This window comes from Capricornis sumatraensis, chromosome 1 (assembly GCF_032405125.1).
Source record: "Capricornis sumatraensis isolate serow.1 chromosome 1, serow.2, whole genome shotgun sequence".
Taxonomy (NCBI): Eukaryota; Metazoa; Chordata; class Mammalia; order Artiodactyla; family Bovidae; genus Capricornis; species Capricornis sumatraensis.
In genome coordinates, this window is record NC_091069.1 from 1,674,555 (window position 1) to 1,702,500 (window position 27,946).

At 60.4% G+C, this 27,946-nt stretch overlaps 1 protein-coding gene across 2 annotated transcripts in view; it reads right to left on the bottom strand.

The window, feature by feature from the left end:
* COL5A1 (collagen type V alpha 1 chain) overlaps window positions 1–27,946 on the bottom strand; it is a 144,272-nt gene that overhangs the window by 94,872 nt on the left and 21,454 nt on the right. For both annotated transcript variants that reach the window (XM_068981840.1, XM_068981831.1), the window contains exons 2-4: window positions 13,750–13,917; window positions 8,628–8,841; window positions 7,412–7,574 (exon numbers count right to left, since the gene is read on the bottom strand). In XM_068981840.1, the coding sequence (XP_068837941.1) occupies window positions 7,412–7,574; window positions 8,628–8,841; window positions 13,750–13,917 (545 nt within the window). The remainder of the gene's footprint in view (window positions 1–7,411; window positions 7,575–8,627; window positions 8,842–13,749; window positions 13,918–27,946) is intronic.

The window sequence follows — 27,946 nt, forward strand, 5'->3', positions numbered from 1 at the left end:
TCAAACACAGCCTCCAGGGAGCACTAACTACAAACCGGGAGCCTGGGCTCTGCAGGAGGCGGCAGGTGCTCAAGGAAACTAGCTTGTGGGATTATCTCTATTGACTGATGTGCAGAATTCTGGGGCTCCGGAGGGTTGACAGTCACCACAGTGCCCTAGAGTCCTGGCCTCTGGGTCCTTGGGTGCCATCCTCCCAGGGGACCCACAGGTCAATGTAAGCTGCCTCTCATGCCACCAAGAAGGCCTCCAGAGTGGCGTCAGCCCGGCTGGGCTAGGACGTGGGCCTCCTGCTCACTGTTTCCATGGAACAAGCCTGCAGGCCTCTGCCAGGCTCAGGAGGGGCCTGCTTCCACAGCGTCTGGGCAGGGGAGGGCCTGCCTGAAACTCTGGACCCCTCTTGCCAGCCTGGGTGGAGATGCCCCCCACCACTGCTAGGCTCAACACAGATCCTGAGTGCCCGGCGTGACCTGGGCCAGCATCCCTAACCCCTCAAAATCACTGTGCACCCGAGGGGCAATTCCAAACAAAAGCCCCTTGGCTGGGACGGCCGCACATGACCACGCTCCGGCTGGCCTGGGCTCAGCCGTCACACCGCCCCAGTCTGTGGGCTGCCGGCCACCTTCCCCAGGCAGGAGTCGTGGCCCCGGCGCACCCAGGGCCCAGCCCCTCCCGGATCTGAGAATCAGAAGACAGAAACACACCTCCAACTCTCTGCGCACGGTCCTCACTGGCCGGTCAGCTGCCCACTCAAGCCGGGAGCTGTGCACAGGTGTGCCGCCCACCCCACCCAGTCAGGAAGAGACTACCCCTGCCCCCCGGGCCCTGTGGACAGCTCGGCAACCCAAAAAAGACCTCGATTTGAAACCAAGCAAACAGTCATGCCCGCAGACCCGCGTTTAATAACCCGCACGCGCCCTGCGGGCATTGAAGGGAGAGCAGCCCTCCCCACGCTGGCCCGAGCAGCAGGCTGGATGGGGATCCCGGACCAGGGGCCCAAGTCCTCATCCCCGGAACCTGGGGACGGCGCCTCCCGGGGAAATGGCGTCTTTCCAGGGGTAGTTAAGTGACGCGTCTGGAGAAGAGATCAGGCTGGACTGAGACGGGCCCTGACCCCAGTGACTTGAGTCTCTGTAAGAGGCGGACGGAGGAGAGGAGAGGGCGGTGGGGATGGGCAGGGAGGGGCGTGAGGCGCCCGCAGCCGGGTCGCTGGGCCTGCGCTTCCCCGGGGATCCCTGCCCGCCCCCAGGCCACCCGAGGCGGTGCCCCTCCGGACTATCCACCTGCTGCTGGGCTGGGCCGTGGCCCCTGCTCTCCAAGCTGGGAGGGGCAGGAGGGACCCTCCCTGGAGACCCCGGGGGAGGCTGCCCCACCGACTTCACACTGCAGATCTCTGGCCTCCAGAACTAGCACCTACTTCACTCCTGTCTTTTTAAGAGACCCAACCAAGGACGTTTGTTTCTGGGGTCCAGGAAACACAGAGACGGTGAGGTCCCTGTCCCCACCAGGAACCAAAGGGGATCCCCGTGAAGTGGGCAGAGCGGAAGCAGAGGGGCTGCTGCACGGGGCCTGCGATGGCAGGGGCTGCTCCTGGGCGAAGCACCGCAGGACGGGCAGGAGGGAGCAGGGACCAGCGTGGATGCGGCCCTCCAGCCCGGCCCGGCCCAGGACTGGAGCCTGCTGGGACAGCCGGGGGCGGAGGTGCCCCCTGGGGGTCCTGGACCCAAGACTTAGCCCTGGGAGCCTCCGCCCCTCACCCCATCTAAGGTCCAGGCACACGTGTGACTATGACCCTTGCCTTGCAGACGCTGGGCCCTGCTGGGCCCCTCTGAGCGCCAGGGCCTCCCCTGGGAGTCGCTGGGGGGCACACGCGGCCACACCAGCCTGGGCGGGACAAAGACGTGGGCCCGGCACGCGGAACCACCTGCAGGGCCGCCTCCGTGCTGCCGGGTCTGGTGGGAACGTGGCCGTAAGGCGGCTGCGGACGGTCATGCAGAGCGCTCGTAGGGGGTCCCTGACGCTTCGCTCTGAGTCTTGGGGGCTGAGTGTGCAGTGGACCCCAGCATCGATCCGGAACGCGCTGGCCTGTTGTGCAGACAAAGCCGCAGTTCCCACCTGGCCTGGCACCAGAGCCCAGCTCCTCGCGTTCCCAGGACGGGCCCACCTGGCAACCCCAACTGGAGAAACACTCGTGTGCCTGGGGTGGGGATGGCACCTGGCCTGTGAACACCCTCAACAGTGGGGCTGGGGGCCAGAGACGGCCCCCGAAAAGCCCCCGGAGCCGCTCAACACCCTCACACACCCTCCTGCCTCACGAGCGACGTCCGGCCGCATGACGTCTGAGCGGACCAGAAGGTGAACCCAGACTGGTCCCACCAGCCCCACCCAGCACCGCCTCCCACGGAAGGAAAAAGCACGCCCCGGGAGAGACGGCGGCCCTTCTCCAGCCATTAGGATGAAACTGACAAAGCCGGGGGATGGTGGGCAGAAAGGGGCGCAGAAAAGTGCAAACGGGGGTCACCAGCAGAGCAGCGGGGCCAGGCCCGGCCACGCCCGCGGGAGGAACACGCCCCAGCAGACCGCCCGTGGCCTGAGGGACCCAGGAGCCGCCTGCTACCCCGCCTGCCGTCCTGTCACCCCCCCCGTCTCCCCTGAGCCACCAGACCAGCCAGGGTCCTGCACCCAGCGGCCTAGCCAGCTGGTCAGGACAGGATGTCCCCAGAGGGGCTCAGGGTCACCGGCCACAGCCTCAGCCTAAGACACCAGCCGACTGCCCCCTCTGCTCTGAGGCTCCGACACCAGACGCCCTTCACGTCGAGGAGTGCGAGCCGCCTCCCAAGAGAGGGATCCCAGGCCACCTCCGATAACCGCTGGGGCTGCGGCCCCGCTCCTACCCCGGGAGAGCTGAATTCCAAGAAAGACGGTGTCAGTGGGAAAGACAGGCTCCTGGAAGAAGGGCCTCGGGGATTAGGTAAATCCCTGGGGCCGCCAAGAGGCTGGAGGATGGCAGACAGATGGCAGGACCCTTCCTAGGGCACGAAGCCACTCCCTCCCCGCGGGCACCCACAGGGTTTACAGAGAAAAAAATCCAGATTACAGTTTGTTTGGTCTTGTTGCCCTCAAAATTTTCAGCACCTTCAAAGAGGATTTGGCTCCTGGCCCAGAACTTACTGGCTCCCTGACCCCCCGGGGAAGGCCTCCTTCTCCACATCCCTCTCCCCTTCGAGGCTCACCTGAGGGGAGGATCCTTCCCCCAAGGAGCCCAGAGCACCACCGGGTCCTGATGTGCCCCCCATCCCACCCTGCAGACCCCTCCGTCTGGAGCATCGGCCAGCTCCAGGTACACAGGGGAGCCCAGCGGGGCGCAGGGTCCACCAGACGGGCCCTGCGCTTCCGAGTCCAGACCAGGGGACGGTGCTGGGCAGGCAGAGGGCCCCAGGCACGCAGGGAGGGCGGCTCTGGCAACGGCGTGTGCTGGCTCCGCCTGCCAGGCGCCAGGGCTTCCCAGATCCCACCAGCCAGGGGACTCCGGTGTGCTCGGGTCTTGGGCCGGATGATGGGCCCAGAGCAGGGCCCGGCACCCGCCAGCATGTCTGGGACCACCAGGGAGGCGCCCTGGCTCACGATGGTCCCAGTTTCCGCGGTCGGACGGTAGAGACGCCGGGCGCTGGGACTATCGTGCCTGCCCCCATCACTACAGGACAGGCCATGGGCCCTGGGCAACCACAGCTCTGGGCACTGACACCACTGCACGGCAGTCAGCTGGGCGACCTCCGGGAAGTTACTCAACCTCTCTGGCGCCGGATGACCCAGCGCGGGGAGGACAGAGCACACAGGCGGTGAGTGGGCACGGGGCCCCGCGGGCTTCCCACCCAGCCTTGCCCCCGAAGAAAACCAGCCGCTTCCCACCGCCTGCCAGACGCACCCACTCCCCTGGCAGACTCGTCTGTTTCCAAAAACACAAAGCTTGTTCCTAAGCCCGGGGTGAAAACAAGACGTCTTCCTGCACAGGGGGCCCTGCAGGACCGCTCTTGGTGGGGGTCTGAAGAAGGACCCCCGACCTCCCCGGACAGCAAGCCCCAGGGGGCGGGACAAAGCCTGGGGAGCCCCCACGGCTCTCGGGTCCCAGGGCGCAGGCCCTCCCCAGGAGAAGGGACAGGACGCAGGGCACGGAGCTCCTGGGAATGTCACTGCGGGCGCCTGCAGGCAGCTCCCCGGGCAGCCCTCAGGCACGTGCTCCACCTGGGAACAGGGGTGCAAGGGCGGAGGCTCGGCCGGGTCAGCGAGGTGGGAGAGCAGCGACTGGGCAGGCAGCCCGAGCCCCTCCTGAGCCGCCAAGGCACCCGGAGGGGTGGCCACCACGGGGACCTTGCCCAGGACACGCCCTGGCTGGGGAGGCGCCACTCAGCACCACCCTCCCTACAGCTCTCTGGGCCCAGGACGGGGAGCCTGTGAGCTCAGGTGGCCCAGCCCTGCATGGCGTGGGGCCCTCGTCTCCAAGGCGTGTGGCCAGCACTGAAGTCTCAAGGTGGGATGCGGGACAGCGTGTGACCCCACGCCCGGGCAGGCGGGGCCCTCGGTCACAGCCGCCGCCACGGCTGACGGGTTAGACCCCGATGGGAACAGGCCACCCGCTCTGCCAGGGCACCGGCCGGTGCGGCTCACTGTGGCCCCACGGTGCAGGCGTCTACACAGGTCACGGGGCACCCCGGGTACCCAGCGCTGGCCCTGCCGTGCCCCTTCTGCAGGTGAGGACCCCCGGCCTGAGGGGGGCTCCAGGCCATCGGCCGGCAGGAAGTGCCTGAAGGCCTGAGGGGCCGCGCTGTGCAGTCGCTCCTCCCGGGGGCTTTGGAAGGGTGGGCGGCGCTGTGTCCCCGACTGCAGGGCGGCCCCGTCAGAGGCAGGCTCACACCAGGGCCGGGGTGGGGAGGGGGGCCAGAGAGCGGGGGCGGCTGCCCCCTGCCCAGCCGCACACCAGGCCAGCGGCGGCCCCAGGGAGGCCCCGGCAGGGTGCGGGCCAGCTGAGAGCGGGCACTGCTCTGCGGGGGGCACTGTCTGCCTTGGTCTTCTGGTCTCCACGCCCCCCACCTCTCTGCATAAAGAGGCCTCCGAGGGGCCACACGCACCCCGGAAAGCCGGGTGCCCCCCACAGACGCTCTAGAGTTCAGCAAGTCCCCGTTTGGAAACAGTGCAAACCGCGAAGCCCAGTCTGTGCCAGAGGCCACTTGGCTGTCCACCAAAGTACCAGAACCTTCCGGCTCCCCCCCACAGCTTGCAGAGCTTCAGGACAAACCGGCTTTTAATGAGGGCAAGTCACCCTCCCCGGGGAAGAGTGCGGCTGCTGGGAAACGGTTTTCAACGGCGCTAGCTCCTCCTTCTAAGGAGACGCCTCTAGGAGCCAAAACAGCTAAAATGGCAAGTGCCGCTATTTGGGGTCTGCTGAAAAGTCAAGCTAAATCATTTTTACTTCCAAACATAAAAATAAAGATTCTGTCTCACTTGCCATAAGACAAAGGGTGGCTGGGGACCTGAGGACCACCCTCCCAACTTTATCTGTGAAGGAAGAAAAGCAAAATCGGTGCTCGGGGCCCTGAGGGCACCCTGCCGCCGGCTCCCGGGCCTTCAGCAGGAAGGATGGGACGGGCCACATTTTCAGACACGGACAGGTCCAACAGCCGGGAGAGGCCAAGGCCACGGGACGGCTTCCCTCACAGCATGAGGAGGTTGCGGTCAACAGAAGTGCCTGGCAGCCCCTCAGCCTCAGACCGAAAGCCACGACCAGGAAGAAGGGCTCCTGGAATTCCGAACCTATTTCTGAGCTGCAATCAAAAAGCCTGCCTGCTTACTGAGCAAGACCTGCCCCAACGGTCGGAAGGCTAAGCGGAGGAGAAAAACCTGAGCTATCCAACTGGAGATCTGCTTCTTTGGACAATCATAAACTGTTTCCCTCTCCATCCATAAACCTGGGTAACAGCGGTGGAAGCATCGGCGGTCCTTAGCCACCCCTCCCCCGCGCGAGCATCTCAGGGCTCCTAAGCAGAGCGGCTGGGACTTGGGCCCGCCCTGACCTCCCCAGGGCCCCCTACAGCCCTGGCGTCTCGACAGGCTTGTGCTCGTGGGAAAACAACTCTTCTGGCTCGGAAAATCAGGGAAGAATTTGGCGTAGGATCCTTTTAAGATAGATAAAGCTTTCCCCTGAATCTTTACGGTAAAAGACCCACTCGCAGCACACCAAAGGAACCGGAAATCAGAGTGATCCAGACCAGGCCCCGCGCAGACAAGCTACTGCACGGCCTGTGAGTTCAAACCCCAGTCTGCTCACGGCCCCTTCTCTGCATTCAGAGTTCCAGCGCGAGGAGCGAGGGCAGTGGCAGGCACCCAGGCTCCCGGGCGCTGGGCAGGGGCCCCAAGCCAAGTGCTTCACAGAGGAGCCCCCGTGAGACCCCCGCGAAGGCAAGGCTGCCAGCACCCACGTGTTACAAATGAGTCCTGAAGCTCCCCAGCAGCACTTGCTCTTCCCAGATCCTCGCACCAGCAGGACGTCTGCACCAGCAAAACACGCTATCCCAGTCTGTGCAACCCCCAAGCCTTGGACACCAGTTCCCCCAGGGGAGCCCCGAAGCCGCTCAGGCCTGGGTCAGCCCAGCCGTCCTGCAGTTCATCCCGGGTCTCCGGGCAAGTGTGGCCAGAGCGGAGTCACGCTCAGAGGGCGTATCCTCATTACACCCCAAGTCTGGCAGCGTCAGCCGGACCCAGGAGCCCAGCCCACCCTGTGGTCCACAGGCTGCGGCCGCCCTGAACAGCTGCTCTGCAGAAAAGTGGCCAAGTTCAGCAGGACGTGCAGACCTACCGTCCCACGCTGGTCCTCCCCACACACCGCTTCCACGGAGGCGGCTCTTCTGATTTTCCTTGCTAACCCACACCCGACCAGCCGTGCTCCACCCGCCCGCTCCGACGCCAGGCCGCGATCAGGACCGACGCGCGTCAAGCGCTTGCTGGGAGCGGGCAGCGGCGCTTCACTGCATCCAGCCCCCCATAGGATTTCCCACAGCCTATAAAGAAGCTCCCCCTTCACAGGTGCAGACACTGAGGTGAAACGCCACAGCAACCTGCCCAAGGCCCGAAGCCCCGCCCCCTCGGGCCTGCACCGTGACCAGGCCCCATGCCCCTCTCATAGCTGCGCATGCAGCCCCAGTAGGAGCCTGCAGAGAGACAAGACCAGAACCGCATCCTTGCCAGGCGCTCAAAGCCCAAGGGCTTGTCCAACCGCCTGCCCGTCTCCCCAGGCAGACATCAGTCCCGCCCTTAATAGAAGCGGGACGGTCAGCACACACTCCCCCCGCAGCGGAGCACGGGATACCAGCCACAGCGGCTTGTGTCCTAGGGGCGTGGGATGGCCCGACCCCCTGCTGACCTCAAACACTTCCTCATCCAGAATCCGGGTGCCGAATACAACGATGCCGTTGACGTCTATCACAGGGTGTTCGCTGCGGTCCAGGAACTTGGTCGTCTTCTTTTTACAGTCCAGGATCAAGGTGACATTCTTCTTGTGGACGCTGAGAGCGATTCTGTGCCACCTGCAAAGAAACAGCCAGCCCGAGCAGGTGACGGGGGGCCGGGTGTCACCAAGTACCACACCAGGCGTCCCTGCCGAAAGTCCCCGGAGACGCAGGAGGAAACCTGTTCTCTGCAGAGTCGCTCAGAGCCGAGCTGCTGCGGCCAGACAAGCGTGGGCGCGGGTCCACACCACGCACCACGGGAGATCCTCTGATTCAAGTCAGGCCTCTCGTCTCTAGGATGAGGTCAGCTGTCTGGCCTGGGGCGCAGCCCTGAAACCTGGCTCCGGTCAAGGGCAGGGAAGCCCTGTAGCACTCCCCTAAGTAGCAGCCCAAGCCCCAAGTTTGCAAATGCAGGCTGTGGGGAAACCGAGTCTGTCGGGAGATGGGGGGACGGATGGACCTACTTGAGGCTGTCAGTGAGAAACGCAGGACTCACATCCTGAGTTCTTGAAGGATCGAGGCATGTGGCCTCAGACGTGTAGGCCACAAAATGAGTGATCTCAAACTACTAGGGTTTAGGGAGGTACCCAACAGAGAGTTCTGGAAAAACCTGACTCCTCCTTTTTCAGTCACTCTCCCATCCGTATCTGCATCCCTGCGTGCGTGCCAAGTGGCTTCAGTCGTGTCCAATCTTTGCAGTCCTATCGACTGTCCCCTGCCAGACTGCTCTGTCCACGGGACTCTCCAGGGACGAGTCCTGGAGCGGGCTGCTGTGCCCTCCTGTGTCTGCCTCCTTAAGGATGTCGCGAATCCTCTCCGGAAGAGGTTGGGTATACCTACACAGTCTCCCGTGTCCCTGCAGACACTCACAGGCTAGCGTTTGATCCTGTTTAGTGTGCTTCACTGAAGGAGACCCAGGGAGAGGAAAGGTCTCCAGAGCCACAGAGGATGCGACCAGACGGAGACCAGTCCCGGACTCCAAGCCCAATGCACTCTCTGACCCGTGGGCATGCTGACTCCATCCTGCTCCAAATCACATCCTGTTGCTAGGTCCCTAGCTCCCGGGGGCTTTAGGTGACCCACCCAACCCACCAGCAGGGGAGGGAGGGGTTGCCGAGCGGTGTCACTTACTTGCCATCCGACAGGTTGATGCCTCTGAAGAGGGGGTAGTCCTCTGGCCCCGGCTTCCCCGTGTGGTCCTCGTAGAGGAAGACCGGGGAGCGTCCCATCTCCAGGCCGACCTGCTGGATGCCCTGCTCGTTATAGATGGAGACCAGGAAGGCCTGGCTGCCTTTCTTGGCTTTCACAGTGGTTAGGATGGAGAAGTCCTCAGGAAACGCAGATGCTAGAGCGGAGGACAGCAGTTAGGAGGCAGCTGGGACGCCCTCAACCCTGCCCAGCCTGGCCCCTCCTCCCATCCGTCCTGCAGTGGGGTCAGTGGTGCTCTCTCTGCGCGCTCTGCAGTTCCCTGAGAGCAAGGGCCTGGGGCGGGGCCAGGAAGGCTCAGTGCAAGTCAGCGTGCGTCTCAGACCCAGGGGACGGAGTGGGCCCAGTGACGTGTCAGCAGGGACTCCGGCCCGGGAAGGACGAGGCCCTGAGGCTGACACCACCTCCCACCCAGCGTGCCGTGGAGGGCTGGAGCCGGCCCCAGCCCTGGGTGAGGACAGAGCCCCTCATTGATCCACCCCTCCTCTAGAACTATCACAAGGTCAAGCAGAAGGCCCGGGTGCCTGAGCTGGGATCAGTGAGGAGGGCCTCCCTGGTGGCTCAGACGCAAAGAATCTGCCTGCAACTCGGGAGACCCAGGTTCAATCCTTGGGTCAGGAAGATCCCCTGGAGGAGGGCATGGCAACCCAAACCAGTATTGTTGCCTGGAGAATCCCATGGACGGAGGAGCCTGGTGGGCTACGGTCCAGGGTGTTGCAGAGTCAGAAAGGACTGAGCGACTGGCATGTCCACGTCCAGTGAGGAAGCTGTCCGTGGGCGCCCTCTGCCGCACAGCCGGGCAGCTGGCCTCTGCTTCGGGCCCCTGTGGGGGAGCCTGGCCAATGCCCTGCTGGGGGAGAGGGGACTGCCAAGGAGATCCCCGCCCCCGCGGCCCCCGGAGGACCCAGGGTTGGAGGGGTCTCTCTAGGGGGAGGATAAGAAGGGTCATGGCAGCTTCAGGCACTGAAACCAAACCCCAAAGGCCAACAGAGCTGTGTGAGCTCTCAAGGCCGTGATGGAGGGCAGATGGAAACAGCCATCCCATGGGCACCAAAGCTTAGACTAAGGTGCGGATGCAGGAAGGCGTGTGGCTCGCAGCCCAGGATCAGGTCCCGTTGTTGAGAAGCTGCAGGTGGTGTCTGTTTGCTGTGCTCAGCGCCATGGCCCCACCCACCCCCAGGCGGGGAGAGAGGGGGTGGGTTTGGCCGGTAGTGTAGGGAAAGGCTTCAGGAAGGGTTTGATGAAGGGGCAGGTATGCAGGGAACATCTGGGCACCACCACACCCAGCCAGGATCGCCAGGTCCGAGGGGAGTGGTGTGGTCAGCACAGTCACCTGGGGGAAGGCTGGCTTCATTAGGGCGCAGACTCAGGCTGCCCTGTGTGCACGAGAAGCCATTTGAAAAGAGCTTTGTGGAGGCCACTACCATCACCAGTGTCTCCCCACACTGTCCACCAAATGTGAGACGTGCTGCGGGGCCAGAAACCCCGGCCTGCAAGAACCGCCGTGGGCGGGGGGGTGCAGCGGCTGCACGCAGGCCCCGGGCGAGACCCCAGCCGGCACCTCGGCAGGCCCTTTGGTCCCCGAGCGTGAGCGGACACTGAAAGGCCTGGGGTAGCATCTGACCCCAAGCATCTCAGAGGTCCCTGCTCACATCCAGGACGGACAACAGTCACCCTCGGACGCCGTGACCCCTGCTCTCATCTCAAAGGTCGGCCTGTGTCCACCCCGTGGTGACCCCACACCACTGACATCACCCTCCTGCCTCAGGTAGAGAGAAGCCTGGAAACGGGAGGACCCCTCCTCCATCATCAGGGCACCCAGCCCAGGACCACGGACGCCCGCACCCCCAGCTCATGAAGATGCTGGCTACCAGTGCTGAAATCGCTTCCATAACACGTGTTCTCAGCTCAGATAACCGGAAAGGGTGAACCGCATCTAACACTCATCCCTCTCCTGGCAAAACAGCAGTGGGTGTATCGCCACTTCAGAGACGGCCCACTCTCATCTCCGCGTGAGCAGGGCGCTGGCCTGCTTCGCGGCCTGCGTCAGGGAGAAGCTCGCCTTCTGCCCAGCGCTTCACGTTTTATCCTCAGGGAAGGGCTGAAACTGAGCAGCAGTCTTGGTGAGGGGCCCTGACTCCCTTAGACCATCTCCTGTTCACTCGGGCCGACACCCAAAGGCACTGCAACAGTCTGGGTAGACCGTGGGTGCTCAATAAATGCACGTGCCGTTAAACTGAACCCTACTGGGCCAACAGTGGCTGGGCCAACAGTTTCACATTCTGGTGGACACAGGCTGATTCTGGAGCCCCAGCCCGTCACAACGGTGGCAGTGGCGGAGGGGACGTCATTATGTCCGGCCCCCCTGCTCAGATCCCAGGCAGGGAGAGAGTCTCGGGGTCCCCGAGGTGGCCAGAGGGAGGCTGAAATGGGGAGTGGTCCCCACGCCCGGGCACGACCAAGGGCAGGCTGCCCTGTCTGGATGTCTTCAGAGGGGGCAGCTAGACCTGGGCAAAGGCAGCCAGCCAGTGGCTCAGGGGACACAGGGGCGCCCCACCAGTGGCCAGACAGCCCCCCGGGACACACCTGCCCGCTGCACTCCAGGCGGGCCCGGGACAGCTCCTGGCAGGGTCTCAGGCCGGCTTTACCTTGACGGGATGTCCCTCTGCCGCCCACTGCAGGTGGTGGGGGCAACAAGGCCCAGGAACCCCCGGCCCGCCACCTGGCAAGCTGGGCAGACCTCTCTGGTTGGTTGGTGGCACCCACTCCCCACACAGACCACCGCCCTTGGGTCTGATTCAGTCCCTGTGGCTCCGTCCAGACGGGGTCAGGAGACGCAGCACCACCTCACACAGTCACACTCTTGGTCCTGCCAATTCAGAACCCAGAGTACAGGCTGCAAGCAAGACCAGAAAATCCTTCTCAGATCAGGGAGGAATGCTAGCGCCCTCTTCGCCAGCAAGAACAGAGACCACGCTGCTGCTTTTCGCCACTGGGAAGGGGGCTGGGCCTCTGAAGAAGCCGGCCTGTGGCCCCCGACGTCTCGGGAGATGGCCTGGACGCAGGTGGGGGCACAGCGCTGGAGGACAGGTGATGGGCAAGGCTGGTGTGGGCGGCTCTGGGGGGTAACGGGCGTCGGGGCTGGGGAAGGGTGACAGGGCTCCACAGAGGCCCCGAGCCTCATCCGAGAGAGGCTTTGAGAGAAGAAAGGACAGGGAGGCTGGGCGTGGTCATCACCCCCGGACTGCAGAAAAGATCTCGGGAAACGTCCGCTTAAACCATCCCGGAGGAGTGGCCAGTTCCACCTGGCGTTAAGGAGGCAATCGTTACATATGGACCCATTCGACTCCATGAGCGAATTATGGCTCAGAGGCCCTGTAATAGCCCTTTAAACTCTTTCAGCATCTAATGAAGAGGCTAATTTGAGAGCCCGGGGAAAATGTGGGCTTAAAAGAAATTCCCTGTCTGCTGTTCCGGAGTTCATACTGGATCTCCAGTAACCGGCCCGTATCCTGAGACCCTCTGATGTCACTCGCCACAAGATAACATGGAGGGGAGGCTTGGATAAAGGACACCAACCCCGGTGAGCTGGCTGTGACCCTGAATTGGGCGGCAGGGGTCAGATTAAACTACCTGCCAGCAAAGCGACTACAGACGGCCTCGGGGCAGGACACCGCGTGAGATGACCACGCCACGCACACGCCGCGCAGTGGATGTCCGTCCCAAAGCCCGGGCACGAGGGTGCAGGGCCAGCAGCACTCCCAAGACACCCTCACCCCAGCCCCTCAGCCCCCCGGCAGAGGAGCTCTAAACTGGGGGCTCGGGGCAGGACAGCAGGCAGCCTCTGGGTGATTCAGAACACGCCGGCCCCAAGGATAAGAAAGACTCTCTGGGCGTGCAGCAGAGTGACATCCCCGAGCTTCTTTGTGGCGAGTGACCCGTGGGGCCCTGGTGAGCCCCGTCTGCAGTGAGGGTCAGACACTCTGGAGTGGGGGGCGTCTGGCACCCCAAGGTGGTCAAGGGGGGCTCCACAAGACACAGTGAAGGGCCTTGGGGCCCCTGAAGGAGCTCACCGGCCCAAATGCCATTTCTGGAAAGAGCAGACTCAGCCTCTCTCGCAGAGAGAAACTCTTAAGAGTCCCTGTGGATTTAAAGAGAGGCCGAGGAAACGCGGGCATGAAGCAGAGGGTGAAGAGTGACAGGGCCAGAGGAAGCGCACGCAGCCCAGAAAGGGCACATCCTTCTGGAACCCTGTGGGCACGTGGCTGCCAGACCCCACTGCCGGCCGAAGGACCGCCCGACTGCAGGGTCAGCGAGCGAGGCAGGCCGTTGCCGGAAAGGTTAGCTCACGCTTCTGAGGATTACGGAACATCTCCGGGCTGAGTGCATCCGCCCGGCATCCCAGGGCCCTCTCTGATCTCAACCGGGAAGAAGAGCTCCACTGAAGTGGGGGGAGAGGTTATCAGTCACGGGCCTGGTCAGCCGGTCCAGACGGCCCCGAGGCCAGCGGGGGGCTGCCTACCAGCAACCATCGCTCCCGCTCCGGGCTCGTAATTAAAAGCAGCGATGTGACACTTGGCAATCGATTCTCATTAAAAGCCTGCACTCTCTTGCTGGGAGCTCTGATGTTTGATGCGTGTGTCTCTTAATGTCCTCACCCCCAATTAAGCTTCAGTCTGGAAGTGTTTCCTTTCCCGTGACCCTTGGGTTTCTTAACCCCGCCCCTGGGAACCGCGCATCTCCGTGTTGCCTTTGGAGTGCCGGCCTCCCGCCCCCTGCTGGAGAGACACCTGCTTGGAGAAGGCAGTGCAAACAGACCAGGCCCCCTCCCACCTTTGGGTGTGGACGGTGACCGCAGCTAGACGTGTGCTTTCACTATCCTGACATCAAATCGGGCTCCTTCCTGGAAAACCAAGCACGCTTCTCCCTCCATCAGGCGTTCCTCCCCGCCTCCCCGCCACTCCGGCTGCGAGCTCCCGGGTCTGCTGCCTGGCTGGGGGCGAGAAGCAGAGCCACACCCCCGCTAGGCATACACGCCGTCTCTTACCAGGGTACAGCTGCTTGGTGGGCGCGCTGAGCTGGGCATCTTTCGTGACTCTGTAGGCGACATCCGGGCCTTTGGAAGATCGCCGTGCTGCACAGAAGCCTGTGGTCTTGGTTATTCCATCAGGCAGGTTGTGAAAATCTAGAACCTTCAGGAGATCTGCTGGCTGAGCTGAAAGGACAAAGGCGAGGTGACGAGTTAGCCGCGGGCAGGAAGGGAGCACCCGGGCGTGCAGATGAGCTGGAAACCAACCCTCAGCCCCTCCTTCCGCCCGCTCCAGGACCACCTCTGACCCTCAGAAGAGGCTGAGGGATCAGTTCAGAAATGAGGTGCTCTCGGGGGCAGGACACCCCACTTTGCGGAAATGCACATGGCCAGCTCCCACCCTGGTCCCTGCAGGCAGCCACCCCCTGGTGTGAACCCTCTCTTACTCGGCGGCACTCACGCTGCTCTTTTCCCCCCAAGTACCGCACCAGCCCCGGGCTCCCAGACCTCTCTCCTCACTAGCGTCACAAGAAACCCACCCCAAACAGAAGCTGAAAGGCGGCGTTAGCTCCCACGGCTGATGCAAGCGGCTTTACCCAGGGTGGTCTGACGAAATGGGAGTGATTGACGGCCCGTGACGTCCCTTACGCAACTGCCGGCTGCGGGCCCCGCCCCCAGGTGCCGCTGAGGACAGCGGGCAGGCTCCTGGCACATCTCATGCCCCATCTTTACCCGACTGAAATGCAGTTTTCCCATAACCTTTTGCACAAATAGTCACTCTCCATTTGCTCCCAGAAGACCCACGCCTACAGGGCGAGACAGCACCCAAATAAGAGCAACGGAGGGCGGGCCCCTGCACCCCTTCCGGAAAGTTCACCCTCCCCTGCTGCACAGGAGGGAGCGGCCCCTAGGACGGTGGAGATGCTCCTGGTGAGCTCGACCGTCCCCCGCAGATGCAAAGGATGGCTCGGCGCCTGCACACTGCAACCCACCTCACAAAGAGCCCAGACCTCCAGGTGGCGAGGGCCACAGGCTTGGGATCCACACGGCCCCTGCCCTACACAAGGCCTTGAATGGACAGTGCAGCTCATGTTACTACGGACAAGAGGCCCTGGGAGTCCAGGCGGAGGAAGTGAACTCAAATTCAGAGTCAGCGCGACAGGTCACGGCGTGTGCGGCCGGGGCGCCGCCCTGGGCTTCTGGGGAACCTGGTGTCCAGCCACCGCCTGTCCGCGTGGGTGTGGGCGGGGCTGCCACGCCCCCTCCTCCTGGACACCTGGGTCTCCCTGGCCAATCAGAGCGCAGCACCACCCTATCCCGGGTGTGACTGGGCCAGGCCGAGGAGTCTATACTGGGGCCTCTTCCTCTCCGCTCTGCGGGCTTCACACTTGGGTGATGAGCCTGCAGCTCCAGGTGGCCTTCCCCTGGGCGTGGGAGGAGGGCCTGCCTATGGATGTGGACAGATTTCTGCTGTACAGTTCAGGCTCCTGGATCAAGCTGTACCTGAAGAAGACTTGTCTACACAAACCAATAAGTTGTCATCACGTGTGTGCCAGTCTGGGTTGGACGCTGACACTTGCTGCTAAAAGGCCACACTCACTTCTGGGTGTGACAGCGGGGCTGACACAAACATGCCCCTGACATCTCTGGGCCTCCCCACCTCACTGGCTCTCCTCCCCAGAGGGTCCTTACATGCCTGAGACTCGCTCAAGATGCAAGTTTCCCCTTTTTAACCAGGGTGGAAGCTGTGGAGGGGAAACAGGGCCATCAAGGCTGGTTTCTCCCCCACCGAGTTCTGAGCCATCCTGCAGCTAGCTGCTACGAGTGGAGCCCAGCACAGCCATCGGGGACGGTGGCGGGGGCTCCAGGCAGCCTTGCTGCTGGTCCGGGCAAGTCCCTAACAAGAGAACTGCCTAGACGGAGCCTACAAGGGGAGCAGGAGCCGGGCAGGGCATTCAGGGCAGGTGTGGTGGACAGTGCCCAGAGGCAGGTGCAGACGACGCCCTGCAGACCACCCCCCGTGAGGGACTGGGGGTCGGGGGAGGTGGCAGGCTGGGGAGGCTCCCATCACTAAGTACACCACCCCAACCCGTCCACCGTGCCCTGCAAGGCACCATGCTACCCCGATTCCACAGATCTGACGGACCCTGTCCCTGCAGTGTCATTTCTACAGCTCGGCTTTGCCACAGACCTCTGTCCCTTTAATCAGGGGACCAGAAAATGGGGAGATGAGATTCTCCACCCCTGCAGAGGGAGGGACATGGTGGGGACCCAAGACACCCTGGTCCAGGCGGGCGCCCGCCGTGAAGAGAGTGTGCCTACCCTGGCGTCTACCCCACACGTAGGGTCGGCCCCCCACGGGGCTCCCCAGCATCTGTCCACTTGACCCCAGATGCAGAGCCAGGCTGGCCAGGCGTGGGTGCCTGGCACAGCCCCGGCCTGGCCTCGGCCCGTGGGAAGACACGGCCGTGCCCGTCGCTGGCTCACCTGCCCCGAGAGGCAGCTGAGCCCTGGCTCATCTCTGAGTCTCGGCTCCAAGGTCGGCCGCGGCCAGGAGGCATCGCAGACCCAGGCTGGTGCCGGGTTCACCCCGAGGGCCACGATGATGGTCTTCCCAGATGCACGGGCGCTCGAGTCCGCCTCTTTCACAGCCGGCGGGGAAAACGGTTTTCCAGAGGCCTTCCGGTCCGTGTTTGCGGACCTCTGTTGTGACATGCTGAAAAAACCGCCCCTCCGGCTTGTGCCAGAGCTCAGCAAGCATTTTCTCACTGTCTCAAAGGTGTGGCGAGGCGCTAGAGACTCCAGTAGGACCGTCCCCCCGCGCTCTTCTCCCCACTGAGGCCAAAGCCCCCTCTCTACCCAGCAGCCTCAGCATCCTTAGCAGGGCGAGAGTTCTGCTGGGAGGCGGTGCCACCTCTGGGGACAGATGGGCGTGGGCTCAAGTCCAGCATCACCCACTGGGGAGATGATCTCAGGGCCACTGCCTCTCTCGAGGCCAACGAGGAAAGCGAGAGCAGCAAGGAGCCCAGCCCAGCTCCAGGGACCTGGGCGCTCCACACCAAGAGCCCTCCTCCCGGCTCCCGCCTCCGAGCAGAGAACGTCCCGGGGGCCGATATCACCAGGCGTCCGAAGGGTCAGGAAAGACAGCAAAGGAACTGGCTGTGTGGCCTGACCAGGGACCCCTCCGTGCCCGAGAACCAGGCGCTTCTGATGTGCTCCTGCTCCACGAGGCCTGGGGGCTAAAAACTACATTTCCCAGACCCCTCTGGGGGAAGGGCTCAGGATGCAAATTCCGTTCCACACTCAGAGGGGAGCTGGAATGTGAGAAACCTTCTTTCCGCAGAGTCTGAGCCTGCGTGCTAGGACCTGGGGCCAGGTCGTGGGGACCACTGACACTGGCAGCAGTGACTTCTTGACGTCTGGTGTGGCGTGCCCGTGACTGGGGGCCTGGGGACGCCCCCACTCCAGCTCTGCTGGTGGCTGTGCAAGCCCCCGATTCTCGCGCTCAGCCTCTCTCCTCCACAACAGCCCGCCCGCTTCCTGCTTGTGCACTGAGCCTGCCTGAGACCGCACGCACACAGCCAGGCGTTCCGACCCCAGAGCTGTCCAGGAATAGAAGGCAGAAAGGAGGAACCTGAGAAGGAATTTGGAAACAGAGTTGAGTTCCACTTGCCCTAGGCCAGAAAGGCAGCATGCTGCTGCTGCTGCTGCTAAGTCACTTCAGTCGTGTCCGACTCTGTGCGACCCCATAGACGGCAGCCTACCAGGCTCCCTCATCCCTGGGATTCTCCAGGCAAGAACACTGGAGTGGGTTGCTATTTCCTTCTCCAATGCATGAAAGTGAAGTTGCTCAGTTGTGTCCAACCCTCAGCAACCCCATGGACTGCAGCCCACCAGGCTCCTCCGTCCAGGGGATTTTCCAGGCAAAAGGACTGGAGTGGGGTGCCATTGCCTTCGTAACAGCCCTGAAAAGCAGTGGCACAAAGGAGGAGCTCAAATACAGACGTGCAGCTGCACACACCACACATCAGCTACATGCGTGTGTGTATGTGCGTGCACAGGATGAACGGACGGACGGATGGATGGACAGACGGATGGGTGGGTGGGTGGACAGATGGATGGATAGACGGATGGATGGGTGGGTGGATAGATGGATGGATGGACGGATGGATGGATGGACAGATGGATGGGTGGGTGGGTAGATAGATGGATGGATGGACGGACGGATGGATGGACAGATGGATGGATGGGTGGGTGGATAGATGGATGGACAGATGGATGGATGGATGGACAGATGGATGGATGGGTGGGTGGATAGATGGATGGATGGATGGATGGGTGGATGGATGGATGGATGGGTGGACAGATGGATGGATGGATGGACAGATGGATGGATGGGTGGGTGGATAGATGGATGGACGGACGGATGGATGGATGGACAGACGGATGGGTGGGTGGGTGGACAGATGGATGGATGGATGGACAGATGGATGGATGGGTGGGTGGATAGATGGATGGACGGACGGATGGATGGATGGACAGACGGATGGGTGGGTGGGTGGACAGATGGATGGATGGACGGATGGATGGATGGGTGGGTGGATAGATGGATGGACAGATGGACGGATGAGTGAGTAGATAGATGGATGGACAGATGGTTGGATGGACAGACAGACGGATGGATGGATGAACGAGCAATATGTGTGTGAATGGCAGAAATCAGGAGGTAGATGTCCTGGAGACAAATTTTGCAACCGGCCCACTAAGGAGTCAAACATTTCAGCAATGGCAATGTCTCCACCAATGGAGACACGAAGATGACCTCTCTGCTTCCCCCAAAAGGCACTTCCACAATCAACCCTAAAAGTCAGCTGCCTGCCAATGCAGGAGGTGTAAGAGCCCCAGGTTTGATCCCTGGTCAGGAAGATCCCCTGGAGAAGGAAATGGCAGCCCACCCCAGTATTCTTGTCCGGAGAATCCCATGGACAGAGGAGCCTGGTGGGCTACAGTCCACGGGGTCACAAGAGTTGGACACGACTGAAGCGACTGAGCATAGCACAGCACAGCACAGGAGCAGGCTTCCCTGTCCTTCACCATCACCCGGAGCTCGCTCAAACCCATGTGCATTGAGTCGGCGACGCCATCCAACCATCTCATCCTCTGTCGTCCCCTTCTTCTCCCGCCTTCAATCTTTCCCAGCATCAGGGTCTTTTCCACTGAGTCAGCTCTTCACAACAGGTGGCCAAAGTATTGGAGCCTCAGCTTCAGCATCAGTCCTTCCAATGAATATTCAGGGTTGATTTCCTTTAGGATGGACCTGGTTGGATCTCCTTGCAGTCCAAGGGACTCTCAAGAGTCTTCTCCAACACCACAGTTCAAAAGCATCCATTCATTGGTGCTCAGCTTTCTTTATGGTCCAGCTCTCACATCCCTAAGTGTAAAGACATCTAATTCCTTGAGTAAGGTCTGCTTCCTGGGCCATAGGCCTCAGGCGGGCAGGGCCCAGCCTGGCGGGTCCCAGTGGGGCCCTGGCGCCCGGCTGACTCTCACAGGAACTGCTGCTGAAGGGAGCACCTGCTCTGAGTCTGCAGGGCTCCCGGCAGGTCACCCGGGAGACACACCTGCCCTTCCCGCCGTCCCTGCTACCTCCCAGCTTCCACTTCCAGAAGCAAAAAAAACCACGGCTCTCCCAGCCGGGGAGGGGGTGAGTGGCACGCAGGGCCCCCTCATCCCGGGCCGAGTGCCCCCCAGCCCTCCCCGCGAGGCCCCAGCACAGAGCACGCAGCCCCATCGGGGAGGTCAGCACAGCAGGCTGGAAAACAAGCAGGCCGCTTCAGAGGCTCCGACCGAAATACGTCTTCAATGACCCAACCCTGGAAACAAAGCAGAGGGCAGGGCCAGGGACAGGGCTGGCAGGGTGCTGGCAGCCTTCGCCTCCCCGACGGCCTCCAGCAGCTGCTCACCCGGGACATCACGGGGCAGAGGCCTGGGCCCGGCGCGGGGAACCTGGGCGAGGCCATGGGCTCTGGACCTCCCACACCTCCCCTCCCTCTCATCCCTGGGTCTGCAGCCTACAACCTCCCATGCCTCGGCCTGGCACCAGGCCCACCTTCACCCCAGCCAGGCAGCAGCATCTCCGGGAGTGGCAGGTCGCTGCCCTGCTCAGACCTGGGCCCACCTGGCCACCTCTCAGGCTCAGCAGAGACGACAGGGCGGACTGGAAGCAGGAAGGGCTGGACGCGAGCCCTGCACTGGGGTCTCCGGGGGAGTGGACACAAGGGGCCCGCCCGGCGGGGGTCCCCTGCGCCTGGCCCACCCCCGCCTGCCTCGCACCATCTCTGATCACCTGTCAGTCTCTGTCGCTTCATGGGGATAAGGAAAGGCCACCGATGAGCCCAGCTCAGCCTGCGGGGCTTGGCGGCGGTTGTGCTTGTCACCTGCCTCCGGTCCATTTTCCTATTTCTGAAGAAGGGCTGAGGACCCACCAGCAGGAATTCCAAGGGATTTTCACCAAAGGAGACTGCTCCACTGCCTGTCACCATCCGTGCAGACCCAACTCAGCCATCCCTGCATCCCTGGGGTGACACAGGGCTCCAGGATTTAGAGCATCGTGGACGTGACCCTGATGGCCCTGGGCAACGTGGCTTCCACCCGGAAATGGTGACAGGGAAGGGACAGTCCGTGGGGAGGCCACACTGGGCGATGGCCGCAGGAGTCTGGGCAAGGCTGGTGGAGACATTCGTTCACCTGCGCCCAGCTTGGGAAGCCCAGCTGGGCCCCAAGCGCCGCCAGTGCCCACACAGCCTGGGCTCTCCACCCACAGCCTCCTCAGTCACCCAGATGGCTCACCGAGGAGGCGCCTGCCTCTGCAGAGGAGGACTTGAGCTGGCCACAAAATGCCCTCGTCCCCAGACACCACGAGGAGGAGACAGGGCAGGGTACTCCCTGAGACACCTCCAGAGAAACCTCTGACAAGCTCACTCTCCTTCCAGGCAGTGACTAGCAAAGAGCCCAGAGCAGAGCCCAGGAAATCAAGGTCACTCCAGGGCAGACAGGGCCTGCTCATTCTAGAGGTCCAGGACCTCAGGGAGAACGCTGGTGGAGAGAAGATCCTCAAACTCTGAACCGAGGGGCTGGGGAGAAGCTCAAAACCCCAGGCTAACAGAAGGATGACAGGTCAGAGGATGCCTCGCCTCTTATTTTCCACATTAAAATACTGGCCTGAGCATCAGTGGAGAAAGATTCCAGAGACACAGCCCCCTCCTCTTCACTATGTCTGTTCAAGGTACCACGTTGTAAATCCTCCCTGAAGGATGGATATATGGGACGGGGATGAAGTGAACGGAAGAGCACAGAGATGGAGGGATGGATGGATGATGGGTGGGTGGGTGGGCGGAAGGATAGGTGGATGAGTGGGTGGGTGGAAGGATGGATGGGTGGATGGATGGAAGGATGATGGGTGGGTGGGTGGGTGGAAGGATAGGTGGATGGGTGAGTGGGTGGATGGAAGGATGATGGGTGGGTGGGTGGGTGGATGATGGGTGGGTGGCTGGGTGGATGAGGGGTGGGTGGGTGGAAGGATGATGGGTGGGTGGGTGGATGGAAGGATGAGGGGTGGGTGGGTGGCTGGATGATGGGTGGATGGATGGATGATGGGTGGCTGGATGGATGATGGGTGGGTGGGTGGGTGGCTGGCTGGATGGGTGGGTGGATGAGGGGTGGGTGGCTGGGTGGATGATGGGTGGCTGGGTGGATGATGAGGGGTGGGTGGCTGGATGGATGAGGGGTAGAAGGACAGATGGCTGAGGGAAAGATGACAAAAGGGTGGATGAAGCAAGACCGTGAATGTTGAAGGGATGAGCGGGTGGGTGGGTGGGTGGGTGAGGAGGGCAGGCCAGCGTCCGACAGAGCAGCTGGCACACCTCTTGAAGGTTCAGACACTAACCCTTCAGTTGCCCCTTCCCTGCCCTGGTGGCCTCACTCTCCCTCGGGGCCAGAGTCCCGGGTGATGAGTGTCTTAGTCCCTGCAAACTCCTCCTCAAGCAGAGGCAAGCTGCACCCTGGCTCAGGGTCCTTGAGAAGGGCCTCCCTGGGGCTCACATGTGGAGTCTGCGCAGTGTTTCAGGTCCTCCAGGGAGTCGGATGGACCTCAGAGGACTTGCAGTCCAGTCCCCACCATCAAGAAGGGCCCGGCATAGCGTGCCCGAGCTAGGACTGGAAAGCAATCCGCTCCGCGCCATCTCCCAGCCTGCGGCTCTCCCCTCTTGGCCGAAAAGTCAAGAGCTCTGAGAAGCTTCCAACAGAGTGTTGGGAGCTTTTACGGTGAAATGTCAGCCGGGACAGACGCCGCTCTGGCTATAGACACAGCATTGCCAGGGACTGGCCACAGTGGGGAGGCGACGCCCACCCCGTGCACACGTTCAGAGATGGGACCCTCTGCACCCATGGCCTCGCCCAGGCCTGGCACCCAGGGAGCCGTGCTAAGGAGGGAGGTGGGCAGTGCATGGGCGAGTTACAGGCCCGCCCCGGCTGGGGACCAGACTCGCGGACGGCGTCCTGCGGGGGAGCAGCAGGACCCATCCCTGAGGCCGGCCTGGCCTGCCACGCGGGCTTCCTTTGCCCAGCGACGCTCGAGGAGGCCTGCTGCACGTCAGCCAGGGGAAGGCCCAGGCCTTCTCGACTCTCCGTGCCACCAGTGCAGAGGCCGGGCCGGGCCCTGGCGCACGGACCTGCACGTCTGTTGCTGGCGGGTCCCTGGGAAGAGCCTGGACTTCCTGGCCTTGTCACTGGAGTCCTCAGGACCCAGGACTAGAGACTGACGCCCACAACGGGACCAGTGCCAGCACAGCCCACCCAGCAGCGGCTCCATCACCCGGGCCTCCCACCTCTCCTGGGAAGCTGTGAGCATCACCCAGCATTAGCAGCACTGAAAACGCTGGATTTCCAAGTTGCTTCCCTCCCTTCAGTTACGATGCCAAGTCAAGGTGGTGCCCCCCGGAGATCCCTTCTCTTAGTGAAGTCCCAGGAGAACAGGAAACCCACTGCACATCAGGGCGGGCCTGTGCCCCCTGCGCGCCGCCCCAGCTCTCCCCACAGCTTGCACTGGATGGCAGGAGGTGGTCCTGTGGTCCTGTAGTCCTGTCATGGCCCCACTGTGAGGTCCCTGAGAAGGGGCAGCGGTAGCCTTCATCACCAAACCGGTCCATCCTAAAGGAAATCGGTCCCGAATATTCATTGGAGGGACTGATGCTGAAGCTGAAACTCCAATACTCTGGCCACCTGATGCGAAGAGCTGACTCATTTGAAAAGACCCTGATGCTGGGAAAGATTGAAGGCTGGAGGAGAAGGGGATGACAGAGGATGAGTTGGTTGGATGGCATCACCAACTTGATGGACATGAGTTTGGGTAAACTCCGGGAGTTGGTGATGGACAGGGAGGCCTGGCGTGCTGCAGTCCACGGGGTGGCAAAGAGTCGGACACAACTGAGCGACTGAACTGAACTGAGCCTTCAACGCAGGGGAGGACAGAGTTCAGCCCAGGGCAGACATTCAGGACAGTGAATGAAGGACAACCAGTCAACCAGCCACTGAACGAAACCAGCCAACGTGCAAAAGGAACGTCCCTTCTGGGGATTCGAAGTAAACCCCAGTGGGAGAGAGACCTTTTTGGGAGAAGGCGTTCCAATTAGGATGTGCACAAGCATGGACCTGGCATCCCTGCTGTGGGGGTAAATCCTGCACAAAGGCCCGTATGCATGCAAGGACGTCCACGGCAGGGTCGCTTGTAAGAGACCTGGAAACAAGACGAATGCCCATCAGTCAGGAGCTGGTTGAATAAACACCGCTCATCTGTGCAGCGCTCTGCAGAGGCTGCGGGAGGAGCGATCTGGACGGTCCGACACAGAAAGACGGCTGAGGCAGGGCATGAAGAGAAGAGATGTCTGTCTAGCCCGAAAGCACACCAGGTAAACGAACCCCCAAAACGCCCAGAACAACACCAAACGGTCAAGGGGGCACATCTGGGAGGGGTGAGGACAGGTAGAAGGGCAGATGGGAGGCTCGTCTCACCTCTGTGTACCTCTCCTCCCAAAAGATGCTGTAAGTGTGTGAAAGTGAAGTCGCTCAGTCGTGTCCGACTCTTTGCGACCCCATGGATCCTCTGTCCATGGGATTTTCCAGGCAATCGTACTGGAGTCGATTGCCATTTCCTTCTGCAGAGGATCTTCCCAACCCAGGGATCGAACCCAGGTCTCCCGCACTGTAGACAGACGCTTTACCGTCTGAGCCGCCAGGGAAGTCCTACGCAGAGTTTTATGCTTTAGAAATGTTCTTGGTTTATCAAAGTGAAAAGATAATTATCACACATAGTGAAAATGTTTGTGAGAGCTGCCAGCTATTTGGATACCACTTAGAAAGTATCTTCATCTGATTCAGTATCACTCTTGGGTTTGGTAAGTCTTTCCAGTTCTTCTCCAGCCCCACTGGAGTGCTCCCAAAGAGTGCCACTTAGATCTCGAATCCTTTCTTTCCTAGGTACGTATTCCACACCTTGAGGATTGCTGGCATTGTAAATAAGTATTGAGAGAAGAACTGATGGGGCTTCTAAGAAAAACTCCAGGGAGGGCCTGAAGTTAAAGACCAAGACAGACACTGTTGTGATGACGACAGTGGTGACCTGTGCCATCAAGACGTGGAACATGTTATCCAGGAGCTTCAGAACATATCCACCTGAAAGGCACAGCATTTTATTAACAATAGCAACAACAGGACAGACATAAGCTTTAGGTATGGCAGCAGATTCTTTAGCACAAGCGTCCATGAAGGGGTGGTATCCATGCCCCCTTCTTTTAATCAAGGTGAGCTCCATGAATACAGGACCCAAAGAACGTGGTGAAAGTGACCCGTGCTGGTGTACAGATTCAGGCTTAATGAACTGGAAGTCTCTCCGTCCTGTGTCTGGCATCCTCTTCTTTAGAACCAGACACCACGCTGTGAGGAAGCCCAAGCAGCTTCTCGGAAGGTCCCGTGGGAAAAGAAGCCCACACCCCTGGCCCACAGCCCCAGCCAAGCTCCCAGCCAACAACCAGGACCAACTTGCCAGCCGTGCAGGAAAGTCACCTTAGAAACGGGCCCTCCAGCCCCAGCCGAGACATCAACCTGATGTCACGGGAGCGGACAAACCCTCCCTGCCAGGCCACGCCCGGGTGCAGACCCACGAGCAAACTAAGGTTGCAAAGCGAAAGATTGCTTTCATCTATAGACGTGAGGTGTGGGGTGGCTGTTATGTAGGAATAGGTAACCACACAACAGCGAGCAATAGAGAGGGAGAGAGGCTAACAGACACGTAAGTGAGATGCACGCGTGGCCGGGGAGGGGAGAGGGGCACGGGCCACTTTCTGCGGTGCTGGAAATGTCCTGTACCCTCCTGCGGTGGCCACTAAAGGACCAAACGTTCGTCGAAACTTGCCCCTTTCTTCTCCCCGCTGGTCTCCAGCAACCACCGTTTTCCCTCCTGTTCCTGCAGTTTTGGCTTCTCTCGAACGGCATGTGAACAGGGTCGCGTCCTGCACCGTCCTCTGCGTCTGCCTCTTTGGCGTGACATGGCGCCTTTGCACCCACACAGCTTCACGTACTCATTTCTCTCACTGCTCAGCGGTATTCCGCTGGACGGCTGTGGCCCGATGCGTCCATCCATCTACCAGTGGGTGGACACTTGGGTTATTCGCAGTTTGGGATGATACGTGGCGTATGAACCTTCACATACGTGTCTTCGCACAGACGTGTGTTTTCATCTCTCTTGGGTAAACATCTAGGAGTGGAATTGCTGGGTCCTCCGGCAAGTGTAGGACTTACTTTATCAAAGCCTTCCAAACTGTTTCCCAAAGTGGCTGCCCCAGTTTTTGTTCCCACCAACAATGGATGAAAGTTTCTAAAACCGCACAGCATGAGTCCTCCCTTATTCTTTTTCAAGATTGTCTTCCATATAAATTGCAGAATCATTTTGTCCACATCCGTTTTAAAAAGGCCGGCTGGGGTTTTAATCGGCATTGCACTAACTCCAAATCAATTACGGGGGAAAATGGTGTCTTAACACTAAGTGTTCTGTCCATGAGAATGGTGTATCTATCCAACTCCTCTTTTCTTGGGTAACATCTCTAAGTGATGATTTATAAATTTTCTTGTATTTCATCAGATATATCTCGAAATATTTCATATTTCTGATGCTGCTGTGAAGAATGTTTACGATTCTATTTCTACCTGCTCATTTCTACCATCTAGACACAGGACTGATTTTGGTGTATTGATTTTGATTCCTGTGTCTATACCAAACTTACTTATTAGTTCGAGAGGCTTTTGTGTAAATTCCTTAGTTTTACTTTTTCTTTCCACTTTATTTGCCTTTCATTTCCTTTTCTTTCCTTACTGCACTGGCTAGGATTACCATAGAACATTGAATAGGTGTGGTAAGAGAAGGCATCCTTGCTTTTTTTCCCTGATCTTGAGGGAGAAAGTATTCAATAGTGGGTTTTACATGGATATCCCTCATCAGACTGAAGTTCCTTTTTACTCCCCATTCACAGAGATTTACTCATTGTATTTTTCACTTAAAACTATTACAAAGGAGTATGTAATCCCAGTTTTATAAAAGCAGGCTAGAAAAAATACTGGAAAATAAATACATCAGAATGTTCAGTGACTTATTTATTTGGCTGCACTTAACAGAAACCATCACAGAATCAGCATCACCAGCACCATGGCTTAAACCAGTGCAGGGCCACGATGGATTTTTATGTTAAAACTTCTATGATGGATGCGTATTGCTTTTATAACAAATTCATGGCATAACAAATGCCAATTCGTGTCCAGCGGGAAATGGCATTATATAATTAAATAACTTTCCTCTCCACACCTACCTAAAAACACAAGATATTCACAGATCTTTTGGTCTCTGCCTTGATAGTGGGCAACATTTAGCTGATCTTTATAAGCGAAGACTGCAATTGCACGTCTCTGGAATGTCTACACCTCCTGAGTCTGACATTTGAAGTGGGTCACCCCCACCCCAGGAGTCTGCACAGGGCCCCGCTCAACCCTGCCCTTTTGTACTGACATGTGGACACAGGCAAGTGTGTCTGCTGGCTCCTTCGTTTCTCTAACACCGGCATCAGCTGGGATTTACCCTGAAATTCTCATTAGAGAAGACAGCTTTAGAAACACAAGATGGTTTTAACACCCATTAAATGTCACACAGCAAACAAGGTCACAGATGAAGTTAAAGGAATATTTCCTGTTCCAAATTAAACCCACTGTCTGGACCATCAGCGCCTTCACACAGTCCCAAATGCAGCTGCTTTCAGAGCCCAGGCCTCGGAATCATCCTGGTGTCTAGGTGGTTCTAGGCATTTGGCATTGAAATGACTTCACTCAATTACGTGATTCAAGGGGAAGAACAATGCGCTGGGTCGCTCTGGCCTTCGCAGCGCCGTGCCACAGTGCCTCCCCTCGGACCAGCAGGCGTCCTTCAACCACTGGGCCCAGGAAAACCCGCACACCACTCTAACCAGGACCCCGAACCAGCCACGTGGACACAAAGTGAACACCGGATTTTACGTGGACTCCATCAGCACCCGGGCAGAAGTCCCTACGGGTGGCAAGCCCAGAACTGACTGCCAGTCATCACCCCCGAGTCCACACCTCCCGTTCTGGCCGAGTTTTCTGAGTGCCACACCCAGTAGGGTGATGGCGCCAAGCTTCAGGGTCCCCTCTCCCTGGGGTGGACAGCCGCGGGCCCTCCCAGGGTCACGCACGGCCTCTGGTTCAGAAAGCTCTGGCCACCCTCCAGAAGCAGGTGGAGGCCGACAGTGTGCAGGGCCATTTCTACCGGAGCCCCATGGGCAAGAGCGGGCCACTGCCCTTTCACCCACACGCCTGCCCCGCTCCAGCCCAGGGCAGCCCGCTCTCACACCCACCTCTAGAGCACCCCCAGACGCGAGCCTCTCCCAGCCCTGTCCCCTGGTCCTCCAGCGTAGACGCCGAGCACGTTCGGTCCGTGTGACCTCCCTGGCGGGAGAAGGTCCTACCAAGACGGACCCTGATATCAGTGTCCACCCAACCGGCCACGGCAAGCACTCGGCCAACGTGCAGCTGGCCCAGGAAACGGAGGGGAGCGGAGCAGAGGCAACCAGCATCCACCGGCTGTCTTCGGCTCTAGAAG